Below are 25,294 nucleotides of genomic sequence, written 5' to 3' on the forward strand. Positions count from 1 at the left end.
GCTAATCATTCCTGGGGGAAGCATCCAGTTAGAACCACAATGCCATAAACTATACTATTATTATAATCACTACCTTCAACTTGCTGATGATAATAATAATAGCTGGCATTTACACAGAGCTTTCAGGTTTGCAAAATGCTTTACATATATTATCTCATTTGATCCTTACAACAACCCTGTGAGGCAGGTAATATTGCCTCCATTTTACAGATGAGGAAACAGAGGCGTAAGAAAGCTAAGTGACTTGCCCAGGGTTTTCTTCCCTTATACAATATTAGCTCCTTGAGGGCAGCGATTATTTCATTTTGGTCTTTGAACTCCTCCAAGCACTTAGTACCACACCAGGAACAGAGCAGGGACTTACAAAAACCTTGTTGGTTCCAGCAGAGCCCCTGGCAGACTGGATGAGACCAGAGGAGGTTCTAGCTTGCTAGTCTTTCTTTAAGGAAGAGTGTACCATAGTCTAGCAAACTTCTTGTTGTCTCTGACTCCAGTTTTCAGGACACTTCTCTCTCTGTCTCTCTGTCTCTCTGTCTCTCTCTCTGTCTCTCTCTCTCTGTCTCTCTGTCTCTCTCTCTCTCTTTCTCTCTCTCTCTCTCTCTCTCTCTCTCTCTCTCTCTCTCTCTCTCTCTCTCTCTCTCTGTCTCTCTCTCTCTCTCTCTGTCTCTCTGTCTCTCTCTCTCTTTCTCGGTTCTCCTCCTCCCTCGCTGACTGCTCCTTCTCAGTCTCCTTTGCTGGATCTTCCTCCAGGTCAGACCAGATAACAGTGGAGGTCCCCAAACTCCACCCTGCACCTTTTTCTCTTCTCCTACTTCACCTGGTGATCTCATCAGTTCCCACGTTTCAATGATCTCTGCAGATGGCTCTTAGATCTACTTGTCAGGTCCTCACCTCTCTCCCGACCTCCTAATTACCTTTTAGATATGCTGAACCAGAGACACCTTAAACTCAACACGTTCAAAACTGAACTCACTCCAACCCAACCTTCCCTTCTCCCTAACTATTCCGTTACTGTCGAGAGTCCTGCCATCCTCCCACACACTTAGGCTCCCAACCTCAGTGTTACTTCCAACTCATCACTCTTTCTCACCTACCCCTATATCTGGTCACTGGTTGAATCCTGTAATTTTTATATGTAGAACTTCTCTTCTATATGCCCCCTTCTCTCCTCAGGCCCTGCTACCACCTTGGTGTGGGTTCTCATCCCCTCATAACTGGACTATTGCAATAACTTGCTAGCTGTACTCCCATCATAAATCTCCCCACCCCACTCCAATGCATTTAACACGCAGCTGTCAAATTGATTACCCTAAAGTACAGGTCTGATCATGTCACCACCTCCCCTCACTGTACATTCAATCAACTCCCCTCGCTCCCCATCACTTCCAATATCAAATATAAAATCATCTGTTCAGCATTCAGAGTGCTTCATAACCTGGTCCCATACCCTTGACCCACCTTTTTAGTCTTATACCTTCTGTGCATCTTCCCACTTCTTGGACCCTGTGATCCAGTGAGACTAACCTCTTTGATGTTCCCTGAACAAGATGTTCTTCCAGGCTCGGGATTTTCACTGGCTGTCCCCCTGCCTGGAATTCTCCCCCTCCTCATCTTTGCTTTCTGGCTTCCATGAAGATCCAGCTAAAATCCTGTCTTCTACAGGAAGGCTTTCCAGGTCCTCCTTAATTGCAGTGCCTTTCCTCTGGTGATTGTCTCCACTTTATCCCTGTAGATAGCTGGTTTGTACACAGTTATTGACATATTGTGTCTCCTGTAATACTGTGAGCTCTTTGAGAATGGATGCTGTCTTTTACCTTTTTTTTGTACCCCCATTGCTTAGTATAGTGCCTGGCATGTGGTAGGTGCTTAATAAATGTTTGCTGACTGATGGGTCTGACCACCCCTGTCAATTCAATAAACTCCAGTGGCTCCCTCTCACTTCCTGGATCAAATATAACACTTTCTGCTTGGTTTTCCAAGCCCTTCCTGACTCGGCACCTTCCTAACTTTCCAATCTTCATGCACCTTACTCTCTGTCCCCCTACATGTACTAATGGCCAATCTGATGACTGGGACTCCTTGCTATTCTTTGACATTTCATTTCCTCACTGATCATTTTTTCTTGCTGTCCTCCATGCCTGGAGCTATCTCTCTCCTCATCTCTACCTCCTGGCTTCCCTGGCTTCTTTCAAGTCCCAGAAAGTTTTCCTGATCCAGATTCCCCCCTTTGCTAATCCTCCTTAGTGCTGGTGCCCTCCTTTGGTTTATCGGCTCCAATTTATCCCATCTACAGCTTTTTGGTAAAGACTTGCTTGTTTGTTATCTCCAACATTAGACTTTGAGAGCAGGGCCAAGTTTTCGCCTTTCTTTATATCCCCAGTGCTTAGCACAGTGCCCAGTGTGCAGTAGGTACTTAATACACGCTAGTTGTCTGACTGCTGGTTGAGCATCTCTGTTACTCGATATGACAGCTAGTGAAGGTGAAGAGGTAAAAAACAAACAAACAAAACCCTTCCCTACCACTGCTATGCTTTGTTGCCATCACAGGGTCCCACTCCACAATAGGCCTGCTTTTGGCCTGAACCTGACTCTCTTAAGCTGCATCATGGACTCTAGGGAATGGCCACCGTAGCTATTTAAACACCTCTAGGGGCAGGGCCAATCTTCAGCCAACAAACCTCAAGTTTCCCTTCCAGTTCAATCAAAGAAACTTTGCCATACTTTGTAAGGGGACTCTGGGGGTTAAAACAGCTTTGTAATTAGTTTAGTGCCTCTTAAACATATTACTACTTCATTACCTCTGTGAGGAGTCCTTCCTTTCTGTGATTGCCTCACTCAACACCCATGAGCCAGGTCAAAGACCAGCTGCCCCTCTTTACTTAGGTACCTGCATGCTGCCTCCTCTTAGAGAATGGAAGCTCTCTGAGGGTAGAACATGTTTCTTTCTTTGTTTTCTGATCTTTGTATCTAGCACAGTGCTTGACATGTAAGGTGGTGTTGTTCGGTTGTTTTCAGTCACGTCCAACTCTTTGTGACCCCATCTGGGGTTTTCTTGGCAGAGATACGGAGTGGTTTGCCATTTCCTTCTCTCGCTTATTTTACAGATGAGGAAACTGAGGCAGACAGAGTGAAGTGACTTGCCCAGGGTCATCCAGCTAGAAGGTGTCCGAGGCCACATTTGAATTCAGAAAGATGAGTCTTCCTGGGTCCCAGCCCGGTGCTCTATCCACTGCACCACTGTGGTGGGTGCTCAATAAATGCTTATTGCTTGATTTCAGCCTGAGCCCCTGGTAAACTGGTTGAGACTAGGGGAAGGAGCTAGGTCTTACCTTAGAGAAGAATTAATATCATAGTCTATAATATACTATATCATATATTATAATGTTATAGTCTATGATATATTATAGACATATATAGCAATGATAGTGACCTGAGAGCAATAAGATGCCTTAGCATCCATAACCCTAGCAGCAAAGTCCTGCCAAATTTATTGTGTGCCCAGTATGTGCGGGGATCTGTTGGACTATAAGATTTAGAACTAAAATCAATCAATCAATCAATATTCCTCAAGTGCCTACTAAGCACTAGGCATTGGGATTACAAATTTAGAAATGCCCTCAGGAAGCTGACATTCCGTGGGAGTGGGGGTGACCACATATTGCCATATGTAATAACAGATATCACTGTCGAGCCCAGGGGGCCTGGACCACTTGTCTTCTCTCACTAAGGGGAATACGTATAGTCCTGGTCCACTCCTGAGGGAGCCTGACATTTAAAAGAGGGGGCGGGTTTCTTTTTCATGCTCTTTGGTTCTTTATGCTCCCTCCTCAGAGCCTTGTGGAAAATCACTGAAACCTTAGATTTGACTCATATCCGGTATTTCCCCAAAAGGGTATAGAAAGTACTCCATGTCAAGCAGGTATTACTTCCTGCACTGAGAAAGAAATGCTTAGTACACTAAAGATTAGTAAGTATGCACTGACAAAGACTCAAAACTTAATCTGGTAACCAGTAACTCCTACTGGACCTTCCCAGGAGTTGACACTTAAAACGTTTAAATGTGGGCCATTTAATGGGGCTGTAGAATCACCATTTCACCTTTACTTCAACTCTATATTGTTCAAACCACTCCCTCATGGTCACTGTCTTCTGGGGAACCAGGACAGGGCTCGGGTTTCTCCTCCTGTCATTGTCCATTTTCTCCAGAAAGTGTTTATAGTAGCACCTGACTGAGGGACTCAGGCTTCTGACTCATGAAATCTCCTTGAAGGCTAGAAACGTCTATCTCAGGATCACTATTTGATCACCTGTGATTAGGAAAAGAAATACAAAAACAAAGAGGCCAAGAGAGGGCTCCTTAGGCAGCACATGCTTTGGCTTCTGTGTGTAAACCTGTTGCTGAAAGTGCAGAGGGAGGTGCAAGGGGTGTGTGGCAAAATGCCTTTCTCCATTATCATGGGAAGTCCCAGATAGAGAATTCCATTCTGCACTTTCCGAGGAGAGGAAGAAGAGAATGAATGGAACTTGTCTCTTTCTCTTAAGTCTAGTGTAGGGTGTTTGGTCAGAGAGGTCAAGGAGGAATAAGGGGAAGGATGCAGGGTCTTAAAGACCAGTAGTGGAGAGATCTTTAGGAAGAAAGATGCTGTGGAGCTGTCCAAGGTTGTGGCCCAAGAATGAGCCTTCTTCTTCACTGCACCCTGTCTCCTGCCAATGCAGGGTCATGTCATGATATAAATAGATGCACTTCCTGTTGATTTCACTCTCTTTTTGCCCTTGCTACTTCTTTCCCATTCTGGATGGCAGGTAAAGCTAAAACAGATCTCGCCGCTGACAGAGGAGGAAAAGGTGGAGTACAGCGTGGCAGCAGAGCGTCGAAGGATGAGGCTGGTGTACACAGAAACCATCCAGGACCTACTGGCCAAAAGCGTCATTCAAGATGGTGAGATGTCCTTGCAGGACCCAGTGTGGGAGCAGACCATGGGGTGGGTAGAAAGAAATGGGATTGACGTCCAGAGAAGGGCTACTAGGGTGGTGAGAAGACTGAAAACCATGCCAGGTAAAATGGGAGATAACCCAGAGGAGAGAAGACTCAGGGGGCACATAAGAGTCATCAGGAATTTGAAAATCCTTGTGGAAAAGGGATTAATCAGCTTGGCCCCAGTGGCCAGAACAAAGTGGGCCTTTGCATCCTTCCCCACATTTCCCTCTGACCTCTCTGACCACTCCTTTTTGGTTTGCTGTAAACAATGGAACAATTAGAGCAAGTCTGCCCACTCTGGACCTCAGTTTACTTTTCTGTAAAATGAAGGGTTATGCTATGTGACCTGAGTTCTCTTTTCAGTTGCAGCAACTCAATAACTATCTGGTACATGGATGTTTCCATTTAAAAAAAATTTAAGAAAAACCCCCAAACCTTTGTAACAAGTATGCATAGTTAAACTAAACAAATTCTTACATAAGCTGTGTCCAAAATACGTCTCGTTCTGCATCTTGAGACCATTGCCTTCATCACTGGTCCTCTGGAATAGCCTTTTTATGTTGCCCGTGAGAGACGTGGTTAGATGCTTTGCTAAAATCTCAATGAACTAGATCTGTATGATTTCCCTGATCTATGGGTCACTAACCCTGGCAGAAAAGGAAATTGGGCTAGCCTGGCATATGTGTTCTTGATGAAGCTGTCTTGGCTCTTGGTGATCATTGCTTCTTTTTGTAAATGTTCTCTCACCATCTTTTTCATGATATGTTCTAGGATTGTGTCTCGAGTAGAAACCAAACTCACAGACCTGTAGTTGATAGCTTTTGCCCCCTGCCAGAAAATTAGGATAATATCTGCCCTTCTCCAACCCGGTAGGATCATTCCTGTTCTTGTTGACCTCCCAAAGATCGGTGACAGGCACAGTGCTAACAGGCCCATTCAGTCAGTGACTAGGAATGCATGTAGTTCATCTGGGCCTCGTGACCTGATTGCACCGAGGAGTTCTTGCTGGCTCTTTGCTTGTCTTGAGCATCAGCCAACTTCTCTTGTGTCCTTTTCAATCTAAAGATCATTCTCTTCAGTGAAGAATATAAAAGCAAAATAGGGATTGAGCTCCGAGCATTTTGTTGTCACTTTTTGTCATCTTATCCACCCCAAGCAAAGGGCCGATCCCATCTATGACCTTCTTCTCTCCCTCAGTTGTAGTTCTAAAGCTCGCTTTTGTTGACCTTAGATTCCCCCACCAGTCTCAGCTCACTCTAAACATTAGCATTCCTGATGCTATTTTTACTGGACTGAGCAATGCTGTTATGTCTATTCTCTGTTACCTGACTTCACTTCCATATTTTGTGTATTTTTTCTTAAGATGGAAGTCGTTCAATAAGTAAGTTATCTGTGTATCTGCATCAGTCTCTCTAGTCAACTCCACATTTTCTAAGCATTCTAGACATACAAGGTTGGAGGTCCTTCAGAGGGACCTCCCTCAAATGGAAGAAACTTTGATGATCATCCAACCCCGTCATTTTATAGTCAAGAACCTCTGATCTGAGGATCAGAGAAGTGACTTATCCACAGTCACACAGGTGATAAGCATCAAAGGTAAGATTTGAACCTAGGTCATCAGATCCTAACTTCTAGATCTGAGGCTGGAGGGGACTTCAGAGGCCTAATCTAACCCTCTTATTTTCCAGATGAGGTCCAAGTGACTGGACCAAGGTCACATAGGTAGTGATGATTAGAGGCTGGATTTGAACCCAGGACCTCTGATTCCAGACTCTGTGCTCTTTCCACTGTACCTCCCTACTTGTGGGTTGTTGGCACATTATGGGCACCATTATATTCCCATGCCCTGGGGAGAATTCAGAAGAGTTTATTCATATCCAGTGCTTTTGGTTATCTCTTGACTTGGGTCTGTTGGAGCCACTAATTATAGACAGATTTAAGAACAACAGGGAAGCTCAGAAGCTAAGAGGGGATGTGATTAGTCTATAAAAAGCATGAGAGACCCAGAGGAAGTGTTGTATGGCCTTGTTCTCCAAACCCCAGGGTACCACTTAGGTGGTGAAATGCACCAGGTCTGGAGTCAGGAAATGCTGTTGTCCAGTCTTTTCAGCCACATCCAAGTCTTTGTGCCTGTTTTGGGGGGCTTTCTTGTCAAAAACACTGAAGTGGTTTGCCATTTCCTTCTCCAGCTCATTTGACAGATGAGAAACTGAGGCAAACAAGGTTAAGTGACTTGCCTGCAGTCACACAGCTATTAAGTGTCTGAAGCCGGATTTGAAGTCAGATCCTCCTGACTCCAGGGACAGTGCTCTATCCACTATGCCACCCAGCTGCCCCAACGACGTATGAGTTTTTAAGGGAAAACTGGAGATATCTTTGAAGCTCATAGAATCTCAGAGCCTGAGGGGATTGTAGAGCAAGGGACCTTAATGGTCAGTCATATTTGGGGTAGCGAAAGAGTGCTGAGGGGGTGCAGCTAGGTGGCACAGTGGATAGATCACTGGCCCTGGATTCAGAAGGACCTGAGTTCAAATCCAACCTCAGACACATAACACGTACTAGCTGTGTGACTCTGGGCAAGTCACTTAACCCCATTGCCCAGCCAAAAAAAAAAAAAGAAAGAAAGAAAGAGTGCTGGGTTTGGAGACTGGAGGGCCTGAGTTCAAATCTTGGCTCCATTACTCACAGCTATGTACCCCTGGGCAACTCTTTTCTACTCTCTGAGCCTCAGTTTCCTCATCTGTACAACAGGGCACTACCTACTTTATGGAGTTGTTGAGAGGAAAATGATTTCTCAACCTTCAAATGCTATAGAAATGTGATTTATCATTATGATAATGTTTATTAATTAATAATGCCATTAATTACCATGAGTATTTAGTCTAACATCTTTCCGGACAGAATCATTATAGCAATAGTGACCATTTATATTGTGCTCCAAGGTTTCCAAGCACTTTACACAAATCTAAGTGACTCCCTAGTGGTTCAAAGTTGACTCGAAGGAAGCAAAGCATTAGCCTGTCATCCAATAGAATGGGAGATGGGCTGGCCCCGGAACTGACCATGATGTCAACAAGTCCTGGGAGAGGCTCTGAGTGCAGATAAAGCTCAGTTCTTGTTCTCATGGAGCCTGGAGGAGGCGGACAAAACAGACACTAACCTAAGACATGTGCATTAGACAGATGTGGATAGAGTGCCCTCTGGGGTCCAAGGGAGAAAGGTCATTCATGGCCAGGGAGGAAAATGCATTTGTGTTGGGCCACGGAGGGCAGGGTTTTGTCTTTGTACACCAAAGGCTTAACACAACGACTGGCACATAGTAGGAACTTAATAAACGGTTAGTGATTGGTGGGTAGAAGGTCATGGAATCACAGACCAAGGAGCCAAAATTGCCATCCTGTTCTGACGCAGCCCTTGTTTCAAGACCTTCAGTGAGGAAGAATCCACTTCCTCTCCAGGCAGCTCATCCCACTTTGGGGCAACTGACATGGTTAGGAAGCTTCTCCTGACATCAAGCCTCAGTTTCCCTCTTTGTAATTTCTACCTTGTGCTCCTGGTTCTGCCCTGTGGGGCCAACGGAACAGGTGTGATCCCTGTTCCATGCGTCAGTTCTTCAAATATTCAAACACATCAGTCCTATTCCCAGAGTATTCTCTTTTCCAGCCTAAACACGTCCAGTTCCTGTAAACAATCCTCCAAAGACTCAGAAGGCTCAAGGCCCTTCACTGTCCAGGTTGTCTCCCTCTGGGCACTCTCCAGATTACAGATGTCCTTCCTAAAATGTGCTGCCCAGATCTGATCACTCTAGATACGGTCTGACTGAGTCAACGCAACTCAGCGAGCATTCATTAAGTGCCTGCTGGATGCCAGGCACTGTGCTAGGCACTAGGAATAAAAAGACAGAAAACAAATAGCTGTGTATCATGTTCACATGTCCATTAAGCTAGCCAGGATCCTATAGGGCAGCCTCCTGCTTACCAGCAAGCCCTCAGCCACATCCCATGTCCCATGTCAGATCTGGAGAGCAGAGACTGTAACAGGATGGTGCCCGCTGAGAAGACCCGAGTGGAGAGTGTGGAGTTGGTCCTGCCCCCCCATGCCAACCACCAGGGCAACACCTTTGGTGGCCAAATCATGGCTTGGATGGAGAATGTGGCCACCATCGCAGCCAGGTGAGGCCTAGCTGAATAACCCTTCTCTACTTCTCCCCAATCTTTTCTGGGTGCCATGATTAGCTAGAGGGCTTCCCTGCCCTATGGCCTCCACTCTAATATTGGATTATAGGACAGAACTTGTCTAGTTGAACCTTGACATGATGTGTGATCACCCTCTCCATTGGATTTGACAATTAAGAGCTCGCTAGTATCTTTGGAGAGAGTAGTTTCGCTTGAATGAAGAGGTAGGAAACCGGACTGCAGAGATTTAAAAAGAAAGGAAAGAAAGTTGAAGCACCTGTTGTGACTATCTTTCTGAAGTTCAGCCACAAAAGGGAGGAGAGATATAGGAAGCAGGGATGGAAGGATGAAGTGTGAGCTTTTTGAGGATAAGGGGCGACATGGGCATATTTGTAGGCAGTAGGGAAGAAACCAGTAGACAGGGAGAGATTGCAGATAAGGGAGTGAATAGGGATGATAAAGGGGGCACTCTGCTGGAGACAGGCTGGAATGGGATTACTTGTACAGGCAGAGGGGTTTGCCTTGGCAAGGAGAAGGGCTACCTCTTCATCTGAGACAGAAGAAGGAAGAGATAGTGGCAGAAGGCATTTGGGGATGAGAGGAGGGAGCGCTTTTCAAATGACTTCAGTTTTTTCAGAGAAATACGAAGCAAAGTTCTCTACTGAGAAGGTGGGCAGAAGGGGACTATGGGAAGCTTGAGGAGAGATTAAAAGGTTTACAAATCCACAATGGGTGGGATAACAAGTTAATTAAGGAGATGTAAAAGGCTTGCCCAGCAGCAATGAGGGCCCATTTGAGGTTATGGAACATTAATTTATCAGCATGATTTTTGTGATTTTCTCCAATTTCTTTTGGCAACACATGGCTAGGAGCAAAGGTAGAAGATGGTGGGTGTGATCCAAGGCTGAGGCTTGGCAAGACACAATGGGTGATGTGAGAAAAGGAGTCAAGAACTCTAGAGAAGAGGACGGGGTCAAGATGGGGAAAAGAGGAGAAAGGGGTCTGGAAGGACCTCTGGTGGAGATGGTCTGGAGGAGAATTGTGTGGTTGAGGGACTGGAGGTCATGGTGTCGATGGAGAGAAGGTCTGGTAAGGGAAGGCAGAGGGAGAGGTGGAAAGCCAAAAGATCATGGCCAGATAAGGGGAGTTGGGAATTCTTGAACGTGGAAGTGGTGCATCTATGGGTGATGGTAAGGTCAAGTGCATGACCATCTTTGTGTATGATTGAAGTAGAGTGGAGGAGTAGATCATGGGAAGTGAGTAAGTTGAGGAAGTGGAAGTTTAGGATGTTTGAAGGAGTATCAATATGGATGTCGAAGTCCCCTAGATAAGAGGAGGAATTGGAGAGAAGAAAAATATTGTGAGCCAGGCACGGAACTCACTGAGGAAGGAAGGGGAGTTTCTTGGGGGGGGGGTGTCTGTAGGCAATAGCTACCAGGATTGTGATTGGGTGGTAGATAGGAATTACATGAACATCAAAGGAGGAGAGGTTATTGAGCGATAGGTACACAGTGAGAACATGCAAGTGGCCAGGAGGAACGACGAGCACTCCATCTCACGTTGATGAGTGAGTTGGGGGAAATGAGCCCAACCCCCTCATTTTATGGATCATTAAACCGAGTCCCAGGGCCATGAAGTGATTTGCTCAGGATCACACCGGTGTCCTGAGAGTCAAAGCCAGTTCCTTACACCCCAAATCTAGCCCTCTTCACTGCATCATGTTCCTCCCTGGAGAATGTAAGCTTCTCAAGGGCAGCAACTGTACAATTCCTTGTGTCTGTGCCCCAGCCAGTGCCTTATACATTGTAGGTGCCTAGTAGATGCTTGCTGAGTCGACTGTGGAGGGAGAGAATGGGGTAGTTGGGGAAAGCTTCAGAGCAGAGAGCTGGGATGATCAGAGGATTTTAGCTATGGAGCTAGAAGGGACTTCAGAGTTTACTGAGTTCCAACCCTCTTATTTTTCAAAAGGGGAAACTGAGGCACAAAAAGGTTAAGTGAGTTGCCCTTAGTAAGTGTCTGAGGTGGGATCTGAATACAGGTCTTCCCAACTCCAGGTCCAGTACTCTTTCCACTGTGCCATATTGTATCCCCATGAGCTGGGCTTTGAAGGATGCTTAGGATTGGGATGGAGCTCGGTATTTTAGGCAGATGGAACAAACAGCCTGACCTCAGGAATAAAGATGGGGATAAGACTGAGCTGGGCCAGGGGGACTGGGAACCAGTGGCCCCAACAGACAAGCCTCACCCCAGTTGCTCCCTCCTCTTCCCTGCTGTGCCTACACAAGCCTTTGCTACCTTCCCTGCCCTCCACCTCCCCACCTCCCACCCTGCTAGGGGGGGACATAGCCAACCACCCAGTGGGGAAATACCCAGAGGGCATATGATAGACCCCAGGGCTGGGCAGTTGGGTCAGATCTGGCCAGGCTTTGCTAGCATGCCTATCCCCCACTATCTCAGCCGCCTGTGCCAAGGCCATCCCACCCTGAAGACAATTGAGATGTTCCACTTTCGAGGCCCATCCCAGGTTGGGGACCGGCTGGTGCTCAAGGCCATTGTCAACAATGCCTTCAAGAACAGGTGAGACTGGACCCGTTAAGGGATAGGAGTGTGATGGGATGGATGCGTACATGTCGGGGAGGGGAGGGGAGAGCAGAAATTAACCATGAACTGAAAACGAAAAACTGTAAAAGCTGACTCCACAGAAATTCATAGACTGTGACAAGCCAGGCTTTAAGAGTGAGGGAGGGCTTGAAAATGGGGGATGTCAGAGCTGAGCGAAAGGAACTTTAGAGGTTATCGACATAGTGACAATAATGAAGCCAGCATTTCCATAGCATATGAAGGTTTCCCGGTGGAATTCTAGTGACAAGCCAGGCAGTTGAGGGATTTCTTGGGGCCTGCTGAGGAGGGAGGGAAGGGCTTTGCCTTTCTGGCTGACATGTCTCTTCAGCATGGAGGTCGGGGTGTGCGTGGAAGCTTACCGCCAGGAGATGGAGTCTTGCCGGCGGCACCTCAACAGTGCTTTCATGACCTTTGTGGTCTTGGATGGAGATGACCAGCCCATAACCCTGCCTTGGATTCAGCCACAAGGCAAGGTGAATCATTCCCTTCAATCTGAGAAGCATTTATCAAGCTCTCCCTGTGTGCCTACTACTGGGCTAGGCACTGGGAGAATGAAGACCCCAAAAAGCAAATTGTCCCTCCGCTCGTGGAGCTTACATTCTCCAGGCAGCAGGGTACTAGACCCTATCACTTGAACCAAGTCCTGCCAAGGGTGACTGTATCCTGTGAATGAGACCAAGCATGTGGGGTCAATCCCCCGGGGGCAGTGAAGGCTCCTCCATTCTGTGGCTACCATAGGAATCTCTGGTCATCTTTCCCACACAGGGCTGCTCCAAGGGGGGCAAGATGAGGGAGTGAATGGCTTAGTGAGGGAATGAATGGCTTGGTGGGGGAGAGGATGGCTTGGTGGGGGGGAGGGTGGCTTGGTGGCGGGGAGGGTGGCATGGTGGGAGGGAGGGTGGCTTGGTGGGGGAGAGGGTGGCTTGGTGGGGGAGAGGGTGGCTTGGTGGGGGAGCAGATGGCTTAGGGGAGGAGAAAATGGCTTGGTGGGGGAGGGGATGGCTTGGTGGGGCTCCATCCCCTCTGCTGGGAACAATAGCTTGCTGTGTCCTCGTTGGGTGGTGTGGGCTGGGTCATTTGTAGTCTGCAAAGTTCTTTACTATCTGTTGTCTGATTTGGGAGGGAGAAATAGTGTGAGCTAAGGTAGGAGGCAATAAGAATGAAAGGAGATTCATCCTTTATCCCCCACCCCAAGGTATTTCAGGAGGGAGGCTTACTTTCCTCATTTGGGTGCCAGGGGGTCAGTGTGGGAGGCCAGAGATAGAGAGGCTATGGCCCCTGTCAGGGTGAGGGGATAAGACATGCCCTTTACTACCCAATCAGCCCTGCCTGAGCATGGCCCATCCCATGTGTCCTGAAGGTGTCCCTGCCCTTCTCCCTGGGCACTTGGGGCCTAGCTGGTTGCCCATCAAGGACTTATCTCTGCTTTTCTCCCCACTTCAGGAAGGTGAGCGTCGGTATAGGGAGGCCAGTGCTAGAAAGAAGATGAGACTGGACAGGTGAGTAAGGGCAGGAGGCGGGCACAGAAGCTTTACAAACCGCTGCTCTTTGGTGGCCACAACCCCTTCTCGCCATCCCCAAGCCCTTACTTCCATACCATCTCCCTGGAGCTGTATCCAGACTCAGCTGGTACTATGTTGGCTTTGAGCCCTGGCTTATTGGGTGCTGAGGGCATGAGACTTGGGCCAAGATGGGCTTTTGGGACTTTATCAACATCATCCCACTGATTACCTTCATATTCTCCACAGAACTCTTACACACATCCCCTGGGAATGTCCCTTCTCCCCTTCTCCCTTCAATTTCCTCATCTGCGAAATGGGGCTAATAACATGAGCAGTATTAACCACTCAGGTTGTCATGAAGATCAGAAAAGATAATGACTGTAAAGCACTTTGTGCACCTTAAAGCACTATGTGAATGCCAAGGGCTATAGTTTAATATTGCTCTTTCTTCTGTACATATGTAGCTGCATTTCTTATCTCTAGCTACTCATCTTTAATAGAATGTAAATTTCTGGGTCAGGATTTCCCAAGGGAATATAAGTGGGTAGGGATGGTTTCTTTCTTTGACTCTCTGCCCCCAGTGCCTAGCACAGTGCTCGGCACATAGTAGGTGCTTAATCATGCTTGCTACTGGCATGCCTGGAAGAGTTGGAATTCCCTCTCCCGGCATTAGGTCTTTTTCTGTGAATTGTTCAATGCTTCAGGGCACTATATTAGTCAGTCAGTCAAACTGTGTTTAGCTACGTTAAACTGCATTGAAAACAAATGGTTTGAAAGAGCACGTCCTCCTTCATGGATGCTCATCCCAGCTTGTCCACCCTTTGGTAGGGTCCTGTGTGATTTCATTCAGTTCAACAAGCATTTGTATTAAGCACCTACTGTGTGCAGGGTGCTGGTGGATACAAAGACACATGAAGGCACCCCAGCCTTCCAAGAGCTTGTGTGTTACTGGGGAGGGTACAGCACCCATAGAGATCAAGAAATACAAACTCAATTTTTAAAAATGGCAGAAAGAGAATACTGACACCAGGGGAGGTGAAATCAGGGAGGGCTGAATGTAGGAGGTGGCTCTTGAGCTGAGGCTTGAAGAAAGCCAGGAGGTCCTAACAGGCAGAGGTTAGGAAAGGGAAAATGCCAGGTATGGGGCACAGGAGGAAGATGCCATGCCATGCCCAGGGAATGGTTCACTTGAATTGTAGAGTGCCCGAAAGGGGACAATAGGAAGTGAGCCTGGAAAGATGAGCAGGCTTGGGTCTGCTTGGTTTATGTGCCGAGCTGAGGATTTGCTATGTGATCCTAGCAGTAATAAGGAGCCATGGAAGATTCTTGAGGAGGAGAGAGATAGAGGGAGGTCTATGCTGTAGGAATATCACGTGGCCAGCTGGGTCAGGGATGGGCAGAAGAGGAGAGAGGGGAAGCAGGAAACCTTGGAGCAGATGATTGAGATGATCTAGGCAGGGGCTGATGAGGGCTTCACCGAGGGGGGTGACCTCACTAGGGAAGAGAAAACAGCTTTGAAAAATGTTGCCTGGAAAAACTGGACAGAACTTGGCAAGTGAATAGATATGGGGAATGGGTACAAGTGAGGATTGTAACTACGAATGACTGAATGAGGATGTTAGAAGGTGGGACGGTTTCGGGGCCTCACTGGCCTTGCCCCCTCCTGACCCCATAGTGCACAGGCGAGCAGACAGACAGACGTCACCAGAGATCACTGTGGTACCAAACAGAACAGGCTAAAGGTCAGAAGAGGAGTCTGGGGTCCTATGGGCTCAGTTAGATGAAGCTTTTACTAAGTGCCTGCTAGGTGCCGGACTCTGCTTCTAAACTCTGAGGATTAAAATATAAACAAGACAGGCCCTGCCCTCAAGGAGTTTCCATTCTAATGGGGAAGACAACCCATGAAAGGGAGAGGTAGGTGCTTCTTAGCGGCATGACTGGAGATGTCCAGAAAGTACTTGTGGAGGCCTGGCTCCAGGTGAGATAAGACCCAAGCTGGTCTATCAGAGCCCCGGGGTGGTCCCAAGAGCAGAGTGCAAGGTTTCGGGGGGGGGGGGGGGGGGGGATGGTGGTGAAGAAAGCCTGAGTGTGGAGGCTGTGAATGAGAGGTGGCCCAGCGAAGAGCCCCAGCCAGCTTCAGAGTGAGAGAGGGTAGAGTTATAAGGGGCTTCGTGGGGGAGGTGACGTGCTCATTTTCCCCAGCACAAGAGTGGCCGTTCCAGGGTTCCTTAAAAAAAATCAGCTTCAGGAGCAGCTAAATGGCATACCTGTCCTTGAGTCAGGAGGACCTGAGTTCAAATCCAGCCTCAGACACTTACTAGCTTTGTGACCCTGGGCAAGTCACTTAACCCTGATTACAAGAAAGGAAAGGAAAGGAAAGGAAAGGAAAGGAAAGGAAAGGAAAGGAAAGGAAAGGAAAGGAAAGGAAAGGAAAGGAAAGGAAAGGAAAGGAAAGGAAAGGAAAGGAAAGGAAAGGAAAGGGAAGGGAAGGGAAGGGAAGGGAAGGGAAGGAAGGAAAGGGAAGGGAAGGGAAGGGAAGGGAAGGGAAGGGAAGGGAAGGGAAGGGAAGGGAAGGGAAGGGAGGGAGGGGAGGGGAGGGGAGGGAGGGGAGGGGAGGGGAGGGGAGGGAGGGGAGGGAGGGAGGGGAGGGGAGGGAGGAGGGGAGGGGAGGGAGGGAGGGGAGGGGAGGGAGGGGAGGGGAGGGGAGGGAGGGGAGGGAGGGGAGGAGGAGAGGAATTCAGTGTCAGCCAGACTGAGAGCTGGCCTCTGGGCTTGGGACATGGGCAGTGCTAAGGTGTGATGGGATTAGATTCAGAGGACTTTTTTTTTTTTGCACTTAGGACATGGTTTTGAATTCCAATTCAACTATTTACTAAACTGTGACCTTGAACAAGTTCTTTGCCTTCTCTGGGTCTCAATTTCCTGATCTGTCAAAGGAGGAGGTTGGAGTCAATGATCTCTAAGATGCCTCCCAGCTCTAAAGCTAGACCTCCACGGCCCTTGAAGAAGGCAGCCACTTTGTTCTGCCCACCCTCCACCCCCCAGCCTGCGTCTTGAGAACATGATCATGTCTGGTCTCGTACATGTCCCCATCGGTCTCATGGGCTTGCTTGCGTCCCCAGCAAAGCTATCCGCGTTGGGGGGAGGGGGTCTCTCTGTCCCCTGCCCTCCCTAAGGGGCCCAGCACTGGGCTGAGGGCACAGGAAGTAGGCACTCCATAATACATACCCCCCCACTCTCCCCAGGAAGTACATCGTGTCGTGTAAGCAGGCTGAGGTCCCTCTCTCTGTCCCCTGGGACCCAAGTAACCAGGTAAGTCTAGTCCACCCTGAAGAAACTGATAGCACCCCAGGAGACCCTTGGGAGACAATGGTCCAGACCTCTGATGGGTCTGCAGGATGCTTGGGAGGGAGGCACTAAAGACCCGTGGGCTTCCTGCTTGTGGTATCTCCGGGCCTGGCTCCTGACGTGGCGAGGTGCACGCCACTGGACATTTCCAGCAGAGATTAGATGACCCCTCAATGGTCAGAGAAGTGGCCTGCTGTACTGGGTGCGAGGTTAGACCTCTACCATCCCTTCTAAGTCTGAGAAGCGGTGAAGCACCCCCTCTTCCTGCTTTTCTTCCTCCTTCACCACCTGGCCCCAAACTCCCATTCCAACCTTACTACTCATTACTGCCCATAAGTGCTGTTATCCCATTAGACAGGTCTGCGGAATTATAGTTCCTTTTAACATTTCCCATCTCCACACCTTTGCATCAGCTGTTCCTCATACCTGGTGTACACTCCCTCTTAGAATCCCTAATTTCCTTCAAAACTGGGCTCAAGTGCTAACTTCTACACCTTCCCCTCAAACTGCTAGTGCCCCCCAAACTGCTGGTGCCCCCAAACTGCTGGTGCCCCCCAAACTGTTGGTGCCCCCAAGCTGCTAGTGTACCCCAAACTGCTAGTGTACCCCCAAATGGCTGGTGCCCCCAAAAGGCTAGTGCCCCCCAAACTGTTGGAGCCCTGTGCTGGGGTCCCCGAGCCCTGGCCCATAGGGGAAGTTGGCTCAAGTAAATACCATTCGGTATGGCTTGGCCACGTGGCTGCTTCCCGCCTCCCCACCTGGACCGGGGGTGTCGATGTTCCCGGGCGTTCCTTCTGACTAGGTGTATCTGAGCTACAATAATGTCTCCTCGCTGAAGATGCTCATGGCCAAAGATACCTGGGTCCTCACGTCAGAGATCAATAAGGTAGCTGGCTTCTCTTCGTGAGCTGTATCATGAAGTGTGTGTGTGTGTGTGCATGTGTGTGTATGCACAAGCACCTTTGTGTGGACATCTAGCAATGAATCATCCTTCCCCCAGGCTTTAGTTTTCCCAGTGAGGATGTAGGAGGGCTTATCTGTGGCCAATATAGTGCGCTGATGTAACATACAGACACGTTCCATAGAACGTGGCCCTGCCCAAGTGGCTAGTGAGCATTTCTTCTGAAAAAGATCTGGGGACTTTAGAATAGAAGCCATCAGTTCAAGATGGCGGCCAAGAATGCTAGTGCAATCTTAGGCTGCTTTAAGAGAAGCATCAGGGGCTGGGCCCAGGGGACGTTAGCTCCTCTGTCCGCTGCCCTGAGTACAGTGTTCAGTTCTGGGGTCTGTGCTTTAGAAAGGACATCGAAAAGCTCTGGGCCGAGGGCTGGGGATGGGGACTGAGTCCCAGGGTGTCTGGGCTCCATTTTGCTGTGCGCTGCCATGGTGTGACTACAGGACCTGTTCCCTCCCTCAGATCAAACTCTACACTTTGGAGGATGACAAATTCCTGTCCTTCCACATGGAGATGACCGTCTACACAGACACAGCCCAAGCCTTTCTCCTCCTCTCAGACCTGGGCCGCCGGCCCGAGTGGGACAAGCACTACCAGTGAGCCCTGGCTGGTGGCGGGGTGAGGGAGGAGAGATGTTACTGGAGCAGGGGACCGTGTGTGTTGATTAGCTCCCTCCATTCAACTCAACAAATATCCATTAAGCCTCCACCCTGGGGAGTTCAGAGGACCCAGGGTAGGCAGCTAAGTGACTCAGTGGATACAGCCTAGACTTGGAGTCATGAAGACCCGAGTTCAAATCCTGACTCAGACACTTGCTAGCTGTGTGAGCTAGGGCAAATTTCTTAACCGTTTCTCAGTCTGTTAAATGAAGCTGCTAATAGCCCCTCCCTTCGAGGGTTGTCATTACCATATGTAAAACACCTTACAAATTGCAAATCATTATCTAAAGGCTGACTATTGTGATCATGAGGATTCAATAACAGTAGAAACCTTGAAACGCTTGAAATTATTTCTGATTCTGACCTTCCGTTCTTGAGGCTGGGGGTAGAGTGGACAGGACATAGTGAAAGACGCTGTGCCTTGTCAGCTTTCGCGATGAGCTGAAGGTCCTGGGTTTGAGTCTTGGTTGGGGCTTATTCCCTGCCAGAATTTAGAAAAGTGCCATCTCCTCTCTGGGCCTCAGTTTCCTTTTTGCAAAATGAGGGAGTTGAACCAGGGCGGAGGAGTGGAAAGTGGGAGACGGGCTGGGTCAGACTTCACTGGCCCCGCTGCTGATGGGCTCTGGGGGAGGAAGAGAGGGAAGAGGCAGGCGTGACTCCAAGCTTACCAAGATGGGAGGGTGCTCGAGCCCTCCAGAGAAACGGAGGCGGGTTTCACCTGGGAAGGCCGTGCGCTCGCTCGATTTGAGGGGTGCCGCTGGGCTCGGGGCTGGTCGGACATTCAGGCGGAGATGCCCAGCAGACAGTGGGACTGGGATTCAGAGAAGAGACTAAGGAGGGATTTTTCAGGTAGAGCTTAGATCATAGACGCAGAACGAGACCGTCAGATCTGTTGTGGTTGTTGTCATTTCAGTCGCGTCCAAGTCTTCATGACCCCATTTTGGGGGATTTTCTTGGCAAAGAGACTGGAGTGGTTTGCCACTCCCATCTCTGGCTCATTTTACAAATGAGGAAACTGAGGCAAACAGGGTTAAGTGACTTGCCCAGGCAAACCCAGTGCGCTATCCACTGTGCCACTCAGCTGCTTCCCCTCCCCCATTAAGTCTGACCCCCTCCTTTTTGCAGAGGAGGAAAGTCCTGAAGAGAAGTCCTGAAAGGTGAGTGATTTTTCTGAGGTTATATAGCAAGAAAGTCCCCAAGTCAGGATTGGAACTCTGGTCCCTTTACTCCAAATTTAGCTTCTGTTTTCCTATTCTGAACAGGCTCTTGATATGTTTCTCAAGCCTGAAAGACAGGTAGGAATCAGAAGAGAGAGAGAAGGGGGTAGGATTGGGGAGGCAGAGAGCAGCAAACCCAAGGGGCAGCCCTTCCCTCAGAGGGGGAGAGCATCCCCCAGGATCCGGGGAATGAGGCCTTCAAGGACAAATTAGCACGATTCAGTGGAGAACACACCACACTGGGAGGGGATGCAAGGGCCCTCGTGGGCTCTACAGGGAACTCACTGTATCCCCCAGGCCCATCACTTCTCTCCTTGGGGACTCAGTTTTCCCATCTGTACACTGAAGGGGTTGGGCTAGATGATCTCTAAGCCCCTTCCCAGTCCTGACATTGCCTATTCTAAAGACCCTCCCAGCTCTGACATCCCGTGTTCTAAGACTTCTGCCAGCTGACATCCCCTGCTCTAAGGTCAGTCCCAGCTCTGACATTCCCTGTTCCAAGACTCTTCTCGGCTCTGATATTCCGTGAATCTATGGTTCTTTGCGCTCTCTTTCCAGCTTGCCCTGCGTGCAGGGTGTGTGCGAGGGGCCATAGTATCCAGCCAGCAATGTTGCTTCTCGTGAATAATAGATGGGGAAATGAAATATTCAGTGCTAGGCAGCCCAGGGCAGCCCAGGGTGTGGAGCAGCAAGGCTGGGAATCCATCCTCCCTTCCCTTGCAGCTCGGATGACTCCCGTGTGGCTAAGCCCCACCCACAGTCCGTGTTCTCCCCGGCAGGAGCGTGGAGCTGGTGCAGCAGGTGGACGAGGACGACGCCATCTACCATGTGGTCAGCCCCGCCCTCGGAGAAGCCCAATGCAAGCCCCAGGACTTCGTGATCCTGGCCTCAAGGAGGAAGCCGTGTGACAGTGGGTGAGTGGGCAGCGGCTGGACAGCTCCTTCCTCCCACTTGGAGAGGAAGAGTCCCACTGGCAATGAGCTCAGCCCCAAGTTCTCTCAGAGCCGCGAGGCCTCGGTTTTTGTCTTCGGTTTGTAAAGTCATGGGGAGGGGGACCCTTGAGACACAAAGCAGCTGCCATATACTGGTAGAGCACACGGATGTGGTTGTGCCTCTCACAACAAGCCTGTTATTTTTACCCATGGGGAAAATGAATCTTAGAAAGTTCCATCACTTACTCAGGGACACAGAGCTAGTAAGTGGGGGAGGGGGACACTTTGGCACCCTAAGTACAGGGTGATGTCCAATTACATCTTGTGGTCTAACAGGGAATGTCAGAGCTGGGAGGGACCTTAGAACTGGAAGAGACCGTAGAGCAGGGGATGGCAGAGCTGGGAGGGGCCTTAGAACAGGGGATGGCTTAGTTGGGAGGAGCCTTTTCTGATTCTCCCATGTGTTAACTGTGTCCCTCTTAAAATTACTTTGGATTCCTTTGCATGTGCTCTGTGTTTCTTTCTCTTTGTACATGTGACATCCTTTTCCTTTTTGTCTTTATATTTCCATTAAATCCTGGCTTTTCTGCTTCTTTTGTTGTCTGATTTTGGCCAAGTCACTCGCCAGGACTGGGCCCCAGGTGAGAGTTAATGATGGATTAAATTATCTCGTAATGTTTCTTCTAGCTCTAGATTCTAGTATTTTTATTTGAACTGATGTTTTTTCTTTAAAGAATTTTTTAAAAAATAATTTGGGTGTGAATTAGGAAATAGACTAAGAAAATGAACCCCAAATGTAATGGCCACTGGCCACGGAGAGCCTGGTCCTGGGAGTCTGCCCAGGCGGTCCTGTGGATGTTTGGCGAGCTGGACACTAGGGCCGTGGGCTGGTGGAGGGTGAAGCCAGCTCTCTGCTTAACAGCGTGGATGAGGCTGTAGGCTTAGAGCTGCAAGGCCCCTCCGAGGCTACGTTGTTGGACCTCCCCTCATTTTAGAGATGAAGCCCACCAGGTGAAGTGACCTGCCAAGGTCACACAGGTCATAAACAGGCCTTGAGCCTAGGTCCTCAGACACTGTGGCCTGCTGCATCACAGATGGGCTGCGTGACCTTGGCTGTTCGTACTGTTTGTCAGGCTACAAATAAAAAGACTCCGGACCAGGTCACGTGAAGCAGGTGCCCTGGGAGGGAAAAATAAAGTGCAAGTAGGGGGTGTCCTCCCCAGGGTGAGATGGCCGCGGTCTCCTAAGCCCGACAGAAAGTGGGGGGCTCTCTCTCTGTGGATTGATCTCCATATAACCTCCCTCTACTTCTGTTCTAGGGAGCCCTATGTCATTGCCCTGAGGTCAGTCACCCTGCCCACACACCCCAAGACCCCTGAATACACCAGAGGGGAGACCCTCTGCTCCGGCTTCTGTCTCTGGAGGGAAGGGGATCAGCAAACCAAGGTAAGGACCAGGGGCCCCTGTATTCTGTGACTGTCTCCTCCCCTGCCCAGACCCTCTTCTCTCCCCAACCCCATGCTGCAAAGAGCTCTTTTTTTCATTCAATTTTATTTTCAGTTCCAAATTCTCTCTCTCTCCCGACCCTTCTCCCACCTAGGGAGAAGGCAAGAAATACCAAACCCATTACATGTAAGATGTCACACATAACAAATTTGTGCCACATTGTAAATAACGTGGGAGCAGAATGAGTCAGGAGTGAGAAGAAAAGCTTGCATTCCTCAGGCACTTTACTCCTGCCATCTCCTCTGATCCTCATCATAGCTTGGGGGAGTTGCACCCCCATTTTACAGATGGAGAAACTGAGGCTCAGAATGAATTGGCTTGGCCATACAGTTAGCAAGTGGCAAAGCTAAGCTTTCAATACGGAAGGTTTTTCATTCCATTTTTATTGTTATTTTTTGTTTTTATATCACCTCTAATTTGAGAGAGAGAGACAGAGAGAGACAGAGACAGAGAGAACCATCTTCTAGAACAAAGAATAAAAGGGCCATTTAATTTCTCTGGGCCTCAGTTTCCTCATCTGTAAAATAAGGATAATTATAGTATCTACCTCACAGGGAGAACAAATGAGATAAGTTTCAAAGTACTAAGTAAAGGCCAGCTAGTGTTTTTTTTTTAAAAAAAAAAGAGGGAGAGATAGCTAGGTGCTGCAGTGGATGAGCTCCAGCCTTGGAGTCATGAGGACTTGAGTTCAAATCCAGCCCTAGACACTTGATGCTTACTAGCTGAGTGACCCTGGGCAAGTCCCTTAACCCTGATTGTCTCACCAAAAAGGAAGAGAGAGAGAGAGAAGACTTGAGCAAAGCCAGCCACCAGGTAAGGACAGTGTGCTGACAGAGGCTTGTTTGAGTGATAATCCTCTGGATGAGAAGGCCCATGGCAGTTACTGGAGAGCACTGGGTAAAGAGCTAGATGGCCTTCCAGCTCAGCCTGGGGCCCAACTTTGCCTCTTAGCTGGCTGTGTGACCTCAGGCCAACCACTTGACCTCTCTGAGACTCAGTTTCCCTTTCTGTAAAATCCCTCTCCACTTGGTGGGGAACTTGGGGAGAAGGCTTCCCTATAAAGTAGGGGCTGAACTAGACCCACTGAGCTCTACCATTTTGAGATGACAGTCTCTCCTCTGCCTCCCTCCCAAGGTTGCTGTGAGGATCAGATGAGGTCATGATGATGAACAGTGATTATAAACTGTGGGGTCCCTGAAAACATGAGGGATTATGAGGAAGAGACTAGTATTTGTGCTCAAAGATGGGGTTTTTGCTTTCAGGACTACAATTCTCTGACTCCCCACAGCTCAGAAACACTCAGCAAAGATTGGATGGCCCTTTTGGGTAGTGGAGATGAGCAGATAGCGTAAGACCATGCACTGGGACCTGGAAGGGGCTTTAAAGGGCATCTCATCTGACACTTCCATTTTACAGATGAAGAAACTGAGGCCGTACCTTGCCTAAAGTTTCACACAAGTAGTAAGCATCAGAGGTAGTGTCTGAGCTTGGGACCTCTGACTCCAAAGTGAGTTTTCTTTCCCCAGCACCACTCTGCCTGGTCTTGCTAACTGCAGGAGGTCAGTAAAGAATTTTTTGCCAGGACTCAGTGCCTCCCTTCCCAGCTGTAGCTGAGAAGACCCCAGATCTAGTCCCCTGGTTAAATGCCACCTCCTTCTGCAAAAGGCCTTTCCTGATGCCTTTAAGTAGCTGTAATTTATCCTCTACATTTTATTGGGATGTTTTTGTATGTTGTCTGTTATCAGGCTGTTGTTCCTTAAGGACTGGGGCTGTTTTGGCCTCTGTTTGTATTCCTAGCACAGTGGCCAGCACACAGTAGGTACTTAATAAATGCTTGTTGACTTGACTTGATAACCTGCCTCTCTTGCCACCCCTTCCAGGTATCCTACTACAACCAGGCTACTACCAGTTTCCTGAACTACGTGACGACCAATGTGGCAGGGCTGTCATCTGAATTCATCACCACCTTTAAGGCCTGTGAGCAGTTTCTCCTGGACAACAAGAGTGAGCTGGCCCTCAGCCTTCAAAACCTTTAGTGCCTCCTCCCTGGCCCACTCCAGCACTGTTCCCATTGTTCAGCCGCTACTCAGGCTCCTTCTGTCCTCTCCTACTCTGTACCACCCCATGGAGCACAGGGCTCAGTGGAGTGGAAGGGGCAGGGGGCTGTGCTGAGCCTTCCATGCAAATCTGTCCCTCCTGGCTAGTGAAGATTGGTCTCCTGGTGATGCCTGCTCCTAGGCTGTGCCCTGAGCCGGACCATGAAGATAGCTCATTGCCCCAGGATTGACTCTTCTGGCGCACTTTCATCTGACCTTTGATTTTGTCTGTGGCTCGGGCTGTTAGCAAGGCTGTGCCCAGTGGGGAGTGCATAGTTTGGGGATCTCCTAGCAGTCCAACCTATGGATCTGGCCTCCATCTGGAAGAACACAGGCAGTCAGCTCCCCATATCCCCTTCCTACCAGCTCCAGCCAGTATCTATGTAGGTGGGTGTGTAGCAGCCTTGTTAAACTCATGATTGGGCCAAATAGACACCTGGTGATGGGAGAGAAGACAGCAGTAAGGACCTAGGTCCCAGCAGAGGGGCTCCAGGTCCTTCACAGGCAGGACTGGGACTGGATGGCCAGGCATGGCCACATAGATCTGTGTTAGGGCTGCTGAATGCGCCCCCAGGGAGAACACAAAAAGGCAGGTCCCATAAGGCCAAAGTCGGGTCCTTACACCCAGAAGTGCTGGAGAGCAGGGGTGTCCCAAGGTGCCTTGGGATGGTCAGGGAGGAGGAAGGGAGAGGGCAATAGGCCCCAGGGGCAGCTTGGGAAGAGTTCCTGGTGTCATCCATCATCAGCAGCCATCAGCCATCTGGATCTGTGTCTCAAAGGCCTCTAAGGGAAGGATTGTAAATACAGTCGTTAATTTGTAAAACACAATAAACAGCCACCTCCTCTCTAGACTCGGGTCTGTCTCTTCACATGCCATCCTCGTGCACTCCTCCCCAGCCCCACGCCTGCTGCCCCACGGCAGTCTGATGTCAAGCTGCTGGGGAGACGGAGGCAGAGGTGGGATTAGCTGGAGCCCCCCTCCAGCCTAGACTGGGAGGCTAGAAAATCCCAGAATCTCTGACCTGGAAGAGACATCAGCCTGTCTAGCCCAGCCCATACTTGGATGAGAATCCCCTCCCACAGCTCTCCTAAGAAATCATCATCAGCCTCTATGGAAGATCTCCAGGGAAGGGCGACCCATCACCTCCCAGGGCCAATTGTTCTTCTCTGGACAGCTCTAATTCTCTGGAAGTTTTGTATTCCTGATGTCAGACTGAATGTTGCCTCTCCTCAGCCCCTTCCCGTTGTTCCTGGTTTGGCTTGGTTCACAGTAGGAGCTTAATAAATGCTTACTGACAGACATC

General features: G+C 49.1%; 1 protein-coding gene across 1 annotated transcript in view; it reads left to right on the top strand.

The window, feature by feature from the left end:
- ACOT11 (acyl-CoA thioesterase 11) overlaps positions 1 to 25,292 on the top strand; it is a 92,312-nt gene extending 67,020 nt beyond the window's left edge. Inside the window, exons 6-16 of the mRNA XM_078156658.1 lie at positions 4,804 to 4,939; positions 8,994 to 9,150; positions 11,611 to 11,730; positions 12,104 to 12,248; positions 13,219 to 13,274; positions 16,523 to 16,589; positions 17,428 to 17,511; positions 18,043 to 18,176; positions 20,236 to 20,370; positions 21,708 to 21,834; positions 23,775 to 25,292. Of these exons, the coding sequence (XP_078012784.1) occupies positions 4,804 to 4,939; positions 8,994 to 9,150; positions 11,611 to 11,730; positions 12,104 to 12,248; positions 13,219 to 13,274; positions 16,523 to 16,589; positions 17,428 to 17,511; positions 18,043 to 18,176; positions 20,236 to 20,370; positions 21,708 to 21,834; positions 23,775 to 23,930 (1,317 nt within the window). The 3' untranslated portion in view covers positions 23,931 to 25,292. The remainder of the gene's footprint in view (positions 1 to 4,803; positions 4,940 to 8,993; positions 9,151 to 11,610; positions 11,731 to 12,103; positions 12,249 to 13,218; positions 13,275 to 16,522; positions 16,590 to 17,427; positions 17,512 to 18,042; positions 18,177 to 20,235; positions 20,371 to 21,707; positions 21,835 to 23,774) is intronic.
- The last annotated feature ends 2 nt before the right edge of the window (positions 25,293 to 25,294 follow it).

Source organism: Phascolarctos cinereus, unplaced genomic scaffold, assembly GCF_003287225.1.
Source record: "Phascolarctos cinereus isolate Bilbo 61053 unplaced genomic scaffold, phaCin_HiC Scaffold_5;HRSCAF=322, whole genome shotgun sequence".
In the NCBI taxonomy this organism is placed as follows: domain Eukaryota; kingdom Metazoa; phylum Chordata; class Mammalia; order Diprotodontia; family Phascolarctidae; genus Phascolarctos; species Phascolarctos cinereus.